Source organism: Chondrus crispus, genomic scaffold, assembly GCF_000350225.1.
Source record: "Chondrus crispus Stackhouse genomic scaffold, scaffold_159, whole genome shotgun sequence".
Classification (NCBI taxonomy): Eukaryota; Rhodophyta; class Florideophyceae; order Gigartinales; family Gigartinaceae; genus Chondrus; species Chondrus crispus.
In genome coordinates, this window is record NW_005179027.1 from 92,954 (window position 1) to 104,698 (window position 11,745).

At 54.8% G+C, this 11,745-nt stretch overlaps 4 protein-coding genes; 2 read left to right on the forward strand and 2 right to left on the reverse strand.

Annotated features, from left to right (window-relative positions):
* Window positions 1-17: 17 nt before the first annotated feature.
* CHC_T00010225001 (hnRNP-like protein, RNA recognition motif (RRM)-containing protein) lies at window positions 18-1,167 on the forward strand. XM_005713949.1 is given in 2 exon segments: window position 18; window positions 19-1,167. A coding segment is annotated over 1 exon segment (1,149 nt), but the record flags the coding sequence as incomplete, so codon positions are not given.
* Window positions 1,168-1,543: 376 nt separating this feature from the next.
* On the reverse strand, window positions 1,544-1,784 carry CHC_T00002850001 (hypothetical protein). XM_005713950.1 is given in 2 exon segments: window positions 1,544-1,616; window positions 1,617-1,784. The coding sequence occupies 1 exon segment, from the start codon at window positions 1,782-1,784 to the stop codon at window positions 1,617-1,619; it is 168 nt and encodes a 55-aa protein (XP_005714007.1). The 3' UTR covers window positions 1,544-1,616.
* Window positions 1,785-4,640: 2,856 nt separating this feature from the next.
* On the forward strand, window positions 4,641-8,519 carry CHC_T00002851001 (hypothetical protein). XM_005713951.1 is given in 2 exon segments: window positions 4,641-8,078; window positions 8,079-8,519. 1 exon segment carries the CDS (start codon window positions 4,641-4,643, stop codon window positions 8,076-8,078), a length of 3,438 nt encoding a protein of 1,145 aa, XP_005714008.1. The 3' UTR covers window positions 8,079-8,519.
* A 343-nt stretch (window positions 8,520-8,862) lies between these two features.
* CHC_T00002852001 (hypothetical protein) lies at window positions 8,863-11,152 on the reverse strand. XM_005713952.1 is given in 2 exon segments: window positions 8,863-9,064; window positions 9,065-11,152. 1 exon segment carries the CDS (start codon window positions 11,150-11,152, stop codon window positions 9,065-9,067), a length of 2,088 nt encoding a protein of 695 aa, XP_005714009.1. The 3' UTR covers window positions 8,863-9,064.
* Window positions 11,153-11,745: the final 593 nt, after the last annotated feature.

Here is an 11,745-nt window from a genome sequence, read left to right on the forward strand (position 1 = left end):
GTGGGCGGCCTCTCCTGAGAGACAGAGGAGGATTCTGTGCGTTCCTACTTTGCCCGCTACGGCCCTGTCTCCGACTGCGTCATCATGCGCGACCGTCTCACGGGCCATCCGCGCGGCTTCGGCTTTGTCACGTACGACGACCAGCTGGTCGCGGAGCGCGTGGCCACCGAGTTCCACGAGCTGGACGGCCGCCAAGTCGAGGCCAAGATCGCCGTCCCGCGCTCGGAGTGCGTCCCGGCCCTTCGCACCAACGCCTGGCGCGCCACCAAGAAGGTCTTCGTCGGCGGCCTGCCGGCCACCTGCCGTGAGGCCGAGCTGCTCGCACACTTCAAGCGCTTCGGCGACGTTGCCGAATGCCAGGTCATGTACGATCACCAGACTGGCAACTCACGCGGCTTCGGCTTCGTTACCTTCACCAGCGAGGCCACCGTCGATACCGTCGTCGATCTCGATCAGCATGAGATCCTGGCAAAGCACGTCGAGGTCAAACGCGCGGAGCCCAAGCAAGCTCTGGAAGCCCGCCGCGGACGCGAGGCCGCCGCCGCCGCTGCCGTCGCTGCGGCCCACCAACAGCAACATCAGCACCACCATCAGCAGCAACAACAACAACACCACCCCGCCGCCGTCGCAAAGCACCACACTCAATCCGTCACCGCTCACGCCCCGTACGCAGCCGTTGCCGCAACCAATTCCGCCGCCTCCGTCCCCGCCATCCCGTCACCCCCGTCCGCCTCGCATTCCACTCCCGCTGCGCAAAGCCCCTTCCCGGGCTTCGGCCCCTGGTCAAGCCTCTTCTCATCGGCTCCCGGCGCATCATCAGGCTCGTCGTGGAGCGCCCTCGTTGCCGCGGAGCGCGCCAGCCTCAACGCTGCACCCGGTCCGTCACTCCCTGTGAGCAGCCCCAATAGTAACGCTACGTCCACGTCGGTGCCCGCGGGGGGCTCATCACTGCGCTCCCCATCGAACAGCGGCATGGGCTTTTTCACCCCGGCCCAACCGTACACCCCGGACCTTGCGCAATGTGTTTACAACGCGTATTACGGGTCGTCGACAACGCCGGAGGGTTTTGAGATCGGCGCACATGCACAGGGCTTGCCAAGCGCAAGAGCAGAGCGGAGATTTCACCCGTATCCGACCAGGGAACGCGTAGACAGAAGTTATCGTTAGATCCTGGCATCGACGAGCGTCGATGTGTGGGGATGAGGTTGTGGCGATTTCTAGAATTTGGTGTGCGTTCTTTTTTTTTGTTGTTGATGTCATGTCGACATCGCCATCGTTGTGCAAAGGATTGTGGTGGCGATGGGTTTAGGTTGCCTATGTCACCCGCCACCCGCCCCCCTCCCCCCGCCCCCCCTCTAGTTTGTGAGTGTATGTATTTTCGTCGCCCGCGTCGTGTGGAGTTTGCCCTTGCAAAGTTTTTAGTTGGTAATACAGACACGACATATTACAGATATATACTGTAACATGTCGTAGCAATGACCGTAGAGCTGGTATAGCAGCGCTTTTGGACACTGTTCTGGTCAGTGCAAGACTCAGGGAGTTCAGTTTCCGTGGTTGTTTAAAAAGTTAATCGGATCTACAGCTGGCCTACATCGTGGCTCCGTGCTCCACTTTGGCTAAAAGCACGTCATCGCGTTGCCAAGTCGCGTCCTACTCCATGCTTGACGCGGGGCCAAACGCATTGGTGAGGCAAAACGGTGGGTGCATGACGACAGGTGGGCAGCGGTTGCTTCCGACGCAATGGAAAAATTGCTCCACTCGGACGGCAAGGCGTCAATTCGCATGACGTGTGGCTTGCAAAACGGACTCGGAACGACGGGCGGCACATGTCATTTTCCGTGGGTGGCGCCGCGGATCGTACTGTACACCGTGAAACGTTCAAATGCATCTTGGCATCCCGGACACGCCAGATGATCATGTGTGATCACTTGGGGCGGTGAGCGGCACAGCAACGCGCATGTGCAAAAACCAACCATCTAGCTTGCACACATCACGTGGGTAATTGCGAGGATGATGAGGACAAGTACGTCATAACCGGGTCGGCACAGGGGGCATACCTGGTGACGATCCCGGCCCGAGGGTGAGCGGCGGAGACATCTTGTCGAACGGTGGACAAGGAAAAGGGCCTCTCCAAACATCGCTTAAAATAATGAAAAAATAAATCCAGGCATCCCACCATTTCTCCCTCCCCCTCTTCCGCCTCCCCTCCAACCCCACCGTTGCTTCCACACCGCAACATCAGCTTCACGTAAAGCGCCCACCCTTGTTGCGTTGCCGCAATGCGCGCACAGCCGCCAGCATATCCCCCGCGTCGTTTGCCATCTGCTCCGACCCCTCTGCTGCGTTTCCCAGCTTTTCCCCCCGCTGCTTGACCCGCGTCGTCGCCTCCGCAAACACGTTTCCACCGCCATCGCCATCCACTTTGGCGCCGCGGCTTTTGTTCGGAGAAAATGGTGGCGCCTTGCCCCCGGCCCCTGGTGAAGGCCCCGCATCCTTGCCGCCCGGTGTCTTCCCGCCTGACTCCCCCGTCCCTCCCAAGCCTGCGCGTACCTTCCCGCCAAGAGCCTTGATAGAAGCCACGCCGGCTTCCAACACAAACCACCCCTTCTTTCGTTTCCATGTCGCCGTCCGACTGCCAAGCGTTTGCGACAACGGTGAAAATTCTTCCCCAGCTTCCAGGATCATCTCCTCCTCCGTGAGGCCGCAGTCGCGCGAAATGGTACCGCCTGCCGTGGCCGTCGTTGGATTGCGTCGTTCTTTCTCCGCTTTCGAGGAACGTGCAAAAATGACACCTTTCTTCGCCTTCGTCGTCTCATCCTTCGGTTGGTTGCACTGCCCGCCTGCTGTGGCGGCGTTAGGTGAAACAGCAGGCGCAGATACATAACCTTCTACCGGTGATGGAGCTGTTTCGTCCGTGGGCGAGTGTCCGAGCTTTTCTGATATCTTCGCAGCCTTTACCTGCAAGTCGTCGAGCTTTCTCTGATCGTGCTTGGAGCGTTGCGGGATTCTCTTGAGGCGTCGTACCTCTCTTCCGAGCCTGCTGAGCTCTAGCGTGAGTTGCTCCCTTTCGTCCTCAATATTGTTCTTGTTGCATGGTTTGTCCTTGAGCTTGTCCTTGAGCTTAATACCTAGGCCACCCAAGCCGGCACGCAGGCTCGGATGGGTGGGTGACTTTCCTTCAACGGTGATGACAGTGTCAGCCGAGGTGGCGGCGTCGGCCATCATAGTGCGACGAAGCTCGGCCGAGCTGGTACGGCAGTGGTGGGAAAAGTCGTTGATGTCTGGGGCGTCGGGGACGTCAAGATCCTCAGCGGCGACGGTGGGTACCTCGCCGTCGAGGAGACTCCCCTGACCGGATGAGTGGGGTGGTATGTCCAAGTAAGGGTCGTCGTGCTCGTCGTCCGATGAATCGTAGGTGCGCTCTATGACGTGCAAGCGACGGGCAGAGTACTGAGGAGGCGGGGCTGGGTGCGGGTGGTGGGGTGATTGCGCGTTTGGCTTAGAGGGAGGGGAGGTTTGAGGGTTAGTGTCCGTGTAGGGAGAAGGGAGGAAGTTACGGGTGTGTGAGACGACGTTGGCCAACTCGTCTGTGATCTGGGCCATGCGTTGCGAAAGGATGTTGCGACGGGCGGTATGCTCAGGTAAGGCAGGGTCGAGGGAGGCCATCTCGCTCTTGAGGGACTCCCAGTGCTGCCTGAGTTGCTCAGAGCGTTCGAAATCGGCATCGAGGGATTCTGCCATGGTTGCGGGCGAAGGAAGGAGGGGAGGGGGGGGGGGAGCGGGGGGGGAGCGGGGAGGGGGAATGAAGGGAAAGGGCGCGGAGGGCGCGAGGGAGGGGGGTGGAGGAAGGGGGGGCGGAGGAAGGGGAAGGGGAATGGGTGTCGTGGCGGGTTGGAGTGGGGAGTGGGGCAAGAGGGGATGGTGGAGAGGGGGGAATGACGAATCCCATGACGAATGGCGTGAGGAGATGCTGGAAAAGAAGTAAGATTTTGAGTTTTGCATCAAGCTGTGAAGGGAGCGCGTTGCGTACAGTACACTGCAGTACAGTAGTTTTGCGCGGGTCACGCGATCTAGCGATGTTTTGCGGTTGTTTTCGGGCGCCGTCACTTGTGACATCGGAAGGGCTGTAAGGGAGGTGAAGGGAAAGCCGTGCTGCGGGCAACGCGCCTGTGTTTCTTGCACGACTCGTATCACGCGTGTCGCGTCGCACACAGCAGTTTGTAAGCCATGACATTGCGATGGAGTCATTGCGATGTGCTCCCGTGCTGACAGTGCTGACTCCCGCACGTGTCCACGTGTTGGGAACCATCAGAACACGCTCCGTACGCTCGCCATTTGGTGAGCATCCATTGGCCATTCATCCTAGATCAAAATCCTATGCGCTGTACACTTGTGGGCCTCCACTGCCCTCCCGCCCACCTCCGTTTAGTGCTCTCTCCTACTTTCCCACAATCATAACCAATTTCCTTCTTGATCCCTTTCACGCCATCCCTGCACACCTCGGCCCCCATCGCGCATCCCAATACTCACTCCTCTTGGCTCCCCACCCCCCCCCCCATCGACAGTTAATTGTCCCTGCATCGGCACTCAGGTGCCTCCATACCCGCTCCCACCCTCTCTTGGCCTGAACTCCCCACACTATGTACAATTACCTCGTCACGGCCCACAAGCATTCGGGCGTCTCCCACACAGCCGTCGGCAACTTTCTCAGCCCCGACCACCGAAACCTCCTCGTCGCCAAGGTCCATTACATCCAGGTCTACAACATCACCCCCGAGGGATTAGTATGCGCCGTCGAGCTGCCCATCTTTGGTACTATCTCCGTCATGAAGCTGATACGCATGCCGCACGACACCCAGCATCATCTCGTCATCCTCACCGAAAAGGAAAAGCTCTGCATCTTGCGCTGGAACCTCGAAGAGAATCGCTGCCATGTCGTCTCCACGGGAAACATGCACGATGAGTATGCCGTAACGGAAGCCCAGGAGAAGATCGGTATCGTCGACCCCAATGGCCGCTGCATCGCCCTGTGTCTGCGCCAAAATCTACTCAAAATCATTCCCACCTCTGGCGACGCAGATCGCACCGCGTTTAATGTTCGCATGCGCGAGTCCTCGGTCATGGACATGGTTTTCTTACACGGCCGCCCCCATCCCACCATTGCTGTCATTTTCGGCCGGGATAAGGTCAACGCGATCAGAACCTACGAGATTAGTATACATGACCAGGACATTCGCCTGTGCGAACCGGAAAAGACTAATTTGGACTTGTCCTACGTGAAGATGGTTGCCGTCCCCCAGCCGTACGGTGGTGTGCTTGTGTTTGGCGATGACGCCATTATTTATCTGTCCCCCGAAGGCGATGAAGTCAAACAGCCTATTGATGCTACAATAATTAACGCCGTCGGCCAGATTGATGACGAGGGGACCCGGTATCTGGTCGGCGATCACAAGGGGCAGCTCATGATGCTTATGCTTGTCGAAGGCCCCTCGCGTGCGGCCGTTCTTCAGCTTAAAGTCGACGTACTCGGGGAGACCAGCGCCGCCCGCTCTATTTCTTACCTTGATAGTGGATTTGTATATATTGGCTCTAGGAGTGGCGATTCACAGCTAATCAGGCTGGGTAGGCCTGGCAATTCAGAGATGGGATCTCTGGTCGATGTTGTCCAGTCGTACACCCACCTCGGACCTGTTGTCGATTTCTGCATTGTTAAGGGCATGGGGTATTTGCGTCAGGGGCAAGGCCAAGTCGTCACATGCTCCGGCTTGGCTAAGGATGGCTCGCTGAGGATTATCCGCAACGGAATTGGCATTTCGGAGCAAGCCTCTGTCGAGCTCCCTGGAATCAAGGACATGTACTCGCTTCGGCGGCATTTTGGTGATCGCTACCATTCATACCTGCTTCAGAGCTTCACCTCTGCAACAAGGGTTTTGGAGTTGATTGGAGCACATGAAATGGCTCCGGCATCGCTCCCGGGTTTTGACGAATCGAGTCCGACGTTGCACGCTGCAAATATGTTGGGTGATATTCTCGTGCAGGTTACGGCGAATGGCGTTCACGTCACGGACTGTCAAACTATGACTCCACAGCCTGCACTGGCCTGGCTTCCCCCGACTGATGTGCGCGTATCGATAGCGTCTGGGAACGCAACGCAGTTGCTGCTTGCGACGACTGGGGGGAATCTCATTTACCTCGCGGTCGATGTAGAGAAGAAAACCGTTGTCGAGGTGTCCCACGTGAAGATGGAAAACGAAATTGCATGCGTCAATTGCAACTATCTCAAAGTATCATCAAAAATGACAGACGTCGCGGAGAAGAAAGAAGATCAACAAATGGCCTTTGTCGGAGCAGTTGGGTTATGGGCAGAAGTGAACGAATGCCCTGTTGTCAAGCTTGTTGCTCTTCCATCGCTGGCGACGATCCATACCGTCGAACTCGGTGGAGATGTCATTGCGCGCTGTGTCTTACTGTGTTCCATGGAAGGTCGTCACTACTTGCTCGTTGCCTTGGGCGATGGCTGCTTACTCACATACTCTGTAAATGCAGAGACAGCCGCCGCCGCAGCGGCGTCAGGGGATCCGGACGTTCAAAGCACAATGAACACTCCTTCGGTTGTGTCTGAAAGGAGAAAATTGAGCGTCGGTACACAACCCGCCGACCTTAGCATTTTCAAGAGCCGAGGTTCGGATCATGTCTTCGCCGCTTGCGACCGCCCGACAGTGGTGTACGCAGCTACGGGTGGTGGCAAGTTGTTGATTTCAAACGTTAACCTGCAAGAAGTGACGCGTGTTTGCGGATTTGACACAGCAGCGTTTCCGGATTGTCTAGCAATCGCAACCGAAGACTGTTTGCACCTTGGGGCAGTCGATGAGATTCAAAAACTACACATTTCAACTGTACCCCTTCATGAGCAACCACGACGGATCGCTCACATGGAAAGCGCAAGAGTTTTTGCGGTGCTGACTGAATCGACTCACATTGATGAAAACGGAGATGAAACTTTAGAACAGTTTGTCCGGACTATTGATGACACAAGATACGACACCATTGACAAGTACAGGCTGAAACCGATGGAAATTGGTTCTGCAATTCTCGCTACTACATTTAAGAATGATAACATTAACCCTGACGAGCAGTTTTTGGTGGTCGGCACCGGGTTTGAAAAGCCAGAACAAGAAGATGCAGACGAAGGCCGAATTCTGATATTCCGACTACTTGACGGTAAACCGGTCCTCGTGTCTGAACTACAAACCAAAGGTCCGACGCACTGTTTTTGTTCATTTGACGGAATGTTTTTGGCAGGTACTGGACCTGAAGTGCGGTTGTTTTCGGTCTCAGCCGGAAAGGATGGGGTCATAACAACAAAAATTGAAGACAAGCATCACGGGCACATTCTAGGACTCCAATTAGCAAGAAGGGGAGACTTCATTCTGGTTGGAGATTTAATCAAGTCGATCATGGTATTGACATGCAAGAAAGTGGGCGAGACGTACCAACTTGAAGAAGTTGCACGAGACTATGGTGCAACAATGGTAATGGCATTGGAAATGCTTGATGATGACGTCTACGTAGTTGCGGAACACGGAAAGCACCTGCTCACGTATCAACGCAACTCGTATGCAGCTACTGACGCGGAGCGTGGTCGTCTGGAAAGGATAGGCCAGTTTCATTTGGGCAGCAGGGTAAATAGCATTCAGCACGGCTCACTGGTGATGCAGATGACTGACAATGAAGGACCAGCAACGAAGACGCTAATATTTGGAACACCCGATGGAACGCTTGGTGTCATTGCCTGCATTAAGCCCGCTATATATGAGTTCTTCCTTGCACTACAAAACGCAATGGCCACACTGATCCCTGGAGTTGGCGGCTTAAGCCATGCCGATTGGAGAGCAATGACACAGGAAACACCTCCTAGCACGGCCCCTGCCAAGAATTTTGTAGATGGCGATCTAATAGAGAGGTTTCTAGATTTGAGTATGGCTCAAATGTCCAAGGTGAGCTCCATGGTGAGCGTCCCTGTGGACGAACTAGTTCAGAAAGTAGAAGAAATGCAGCGGCTACATGGTGCAGGATAAAGCGGCATGATCAAAGGATGTTCGAGAAGTGTTTCAGAGATGCTTGCAAAGGTGACGTACCCCTGCTGCCGTGGCATCTCACTGTTGCAACTGGATGTACATCGCATTGTACAACGAAACTACCTACTCGTGGTCGTGAACGATGGGAAGGCCATTTGCGCCCTGACAGTTCTGTATGAACAACAGAACAATAACTACGCGTTTATCGCCGTACGCAACTTTCTGTATCATCAGGCATATCGCCGAGCAGATGGAGGAGCTTGAATATGCATTCTACAAATTTCTCTCAGATGACAAACTGTGACAGAAAAGCCTTTGTGATGTCAATTGTCATTCGCTTCGGCTTTTCTTGAATCAAGTCAAGTCCAAAAAGATTGGTGATTGACTGTATCTGCCCGCTAGGGCAAAAGCCCGCTGTAAACGTATACTTAATTTTCTCCTCTATCAAACTTGCGAATTCATACTCGGACAACTCCGAGTTCACCATCGCCATTTCTTGAATGGAAGTACATCTATTTCGCATCGGTCGAAACAGCAAGTTCCCTGTCTCATACTGTACCGCAACTATGTGGTGTATTAGGCCGCATGAGCTGTGAAGTTGCCAGTATGAGTGGCATTTCTATTGAAGAAATCATGGGTAGCTTATTTGTCGGTCCCCTTCCAAGGACATTTAAAGCCCAAATACTGGTTATACTCGGTAATGATAAGAACATATTGCCAAGAACTGGGCACAGTACCCGCACTAGCATTCTACGGACATTGATGAGCACGGGCAGCACTGAAATTGAGGGAGAGGAAATACGGATTTGTTCATTCCATTTTATTCTGCATCTAGCCTACTTTCTTGTATGGTGGGAAGGCGCTTCTCGTGTAGGGGTCATATCCTCTACGTTTGAGGAGCTAGGGTCGTGAACCATAAGAAAAAAAATGTAAGGTTTCAGTCTTTCGCCTTGAGCCAACACGTTCTAGTCAATAGCATCTGCGAGTTACGCCCTAAGTTCCCACTCCGGTGAGATGACTTTGATTGTGCTGTCGATGCCAGAGTTGAGAATCATGGATCGTGTCGGATGAGGCAGAACACAGTTGACAATCTGATCATCGCCTGGTATTCTTGTGAGAAGCTCTCCGGTTGTAGCCGACCACATGTAGACTAGCCCGTCGTCTGATCCCGAAACAACCACCTGATTCTTAGCGCCATAAAACCTCGCTTCCTTTATTTCCGTTTGTCTGCTAATAGCCCCGTGGAAGCTCCGCCACTTGTCTTGGGCAGCTGGCGGTGGGCCCCATATCCCCATTTGCTGGTCTTCCGAGAATTCTTTAAGCAGGTGAAGGTTATCCAAGAATTTTGGGATTTCATTCCTATCTTGATCCTCCACTTCGTCTTCATCGTTTGAACCTGTGCTACACTGCTCAATCACTTCCCATGTGTCTCCGCTATGAATGTTGTGGTCGTCCTGGTGAAGAACATCAAACACGTAGGTTTCAAAATCCTTCCGAATTGTTCGACTTCCTTCGAAGAAGCTGTCAAAGATTCTCTGTAAAGTCACTCCTCGTGCTGCGCTTGCCCGTGTCTGATAGAGCTGTGAGCACTCGTACAAGTCCCCCAGCGCCCGTTTATAGACAACTCTTTTCAGTTTTGGAAACAGTCCTGCTTCTTTTCGATAATCCTCAATCTGGGAAATGAGCACATTTAATTGCTCGAGCCTCGTCTTGAAAATGCTCTTGCTGAGATGCCGATCAAAGATAGCGACTCTTCGGCCCGGAAGCATTCTCAACATAATGTAGGCCTTTTTGTACTGAAACACTTGCATCCAGATGTCTGCTCTCTCCTTGCAATGGCTTGAGTCAGGAGGCATACAGGGCGGCCCATCAGGTTTGTTGAATCCCCAAAGTTGCGATATTCTTGTATGATCCTGCTCAAGAAGCGTGAGGATGCTAGAATATGTAGCAAAACTAGAGCGCAAGTCTCCGTAACGCCTTCTCCGCAAAAAAGCCTCTGCGCGTAAAACGAGAGCGAGGAGATTGTCCGGTTCTACTTGCAACACATTGTTAGCTGTGCTGAGAGCCTTGTCCGAATCAATAGTGGTGGATGACTGCTGTAACCATTTGAAGATAACGGCGCGCTTCTGCGGGCGGGTGAGGAATGGAGAGCGGCATGGAACAGAGGTATCGTCTTGGGCCAAGTCGAATACGTGAACAGCATCGCCAAAGAATGAAGCGACGACCTGCCTGCCATCGGATGAGTAAGTTGCAAACGTGGCATAAGTGCGCTTATGCCCCGGAGGCCGCTGCCCCGGGTTGGAGTGCTCCGGGGCGGATTCATGCATGTGAGGCGGACAGATGCGACGCAAGCAATCACCAACAGAAGAGCGGTGAAGATGGCCATTTTTCTCGGCGGTATCCGAAACAAAGGAGCCACACTTGCGCAAATCGTACACGCGGAGACAGGGTTCATGTGCAGCGACGAGCAGATGGTGATCCGAGACGGGGGAGAGGACTGCCGAGTGCAGGCCACGCAATCCGCCGGTGGGCCCCGCAATGCGGACGAGGACATTCGAAGCCGGGTATTTGGACTGCCCCGAGGATATACGAGCGTCGAAAAGACGGGCGGTGCCGTCCTTGGAGGCAGAGATGAAGACGTTTGCGGAGGCGGCGACGACGGTTTTGACCATCTTCTGGTGACATGTCCAGAGTGTGGAAGCGCCGGTGTGGATATTGGTGTGGCGGACTTGGGAGTCCAGACCAGCGGAGACGAGGTAGGAGTCGTTTGTGTCGGGCATGAAATCGACGCCGAAGATGTTGAGCAGATGGCCTGGGGCGACGAGGGCGCGATGCTTGAGGGTGTCAACGTCCCAGAGACGAAGAGTGCAATCGTCAGAGGCTGAGACGAAGGAATTGAAGTCGCGAGAGTAGGCGAGGCGGTTGACACAGCCCAAGTGGCCGTCGAGAACGGCAGTGCATGTCATACGGGGGATGTGGGAGAGGTGGGCGTGAAACTCACGCAAGGGGTCGCGTATGTCGTCATACTGGAGGCGGCGCACAAGCGAGGGGAGGGAGTTGGCGCCGAGCGCCATCGCGGGTGTCGGGGGGTGCGGTGTGAGCTGTGTAGGTGATGAGACGCTGCGGGTGTCGACGGAGGGGGTGGGAAGGGCCAGGAGGAGAGGAAGCGGGGAGTTAGTACAGACGGGAGATGTTGGAAGGTACCTGGTAGTTGTGGCTGGGAAGGATAGCAGTGTGGAAAGAAGAGTGTACAGTATGGGGGCGTTTTTTTGTTGATGTTTTGATGTGGTGTCGTTGTGGGGAGATTGTGAGGGGGTGGGCCCGGTGGGAAAGAAGGGTTCGGGGAGGCGGGGAGTGGTGACGCGAAGGCGTGACGGTATGAAGGGGTGGAGGGCCAATGGCGTTGCAGGAATGTTGATCCGGGGAATTTGATTGGGCACTTTGCACAGAGAATAGTGGAGCCGCTGTAGTCACCAGACGCATGCGGCTCGTTGCACGCGAAAAACGGGCCCCTCGTTGGGTAAGTCGTATGTCCTATATCCCACATCCAATCACGTCCCTGCATCCGGTCACCGCCGTCACGCTCCATCCCTCTCGTGGCATGATCCCCTCTAAAGTTTAGAGAGGATCATGCCACGAGAGGGTCCTTGTTGTGGAGGGTGCGGTT

What these genes read in the sequence shown, in the direction of transcription:
- CHC_T00002851001 (XM_005713951.1), top strand. Translation starts at nt 4,641, where the DNA reads ATGTACAATTACCTCGTCACGGCCCACAAGCATTCGGGCGTCTCCCAC.
- CHC_T00002850001 (XM_005713950.1), bottom strand. Translation starts at nt 1,784, where the DNA reads ATGCGAATTGACGCCTTGCCGTCCGAGTGGAGCAATTTTTCCATTGCG.
- CHC_T00002852001 (XM_005713952.1), bottom strand. Translation starts at nt 11,152, where the DNA reads ATGGCGCTCGGCGCCAACTCCCTCCCCTCGCTTGTGCGCCGCCTCCAG.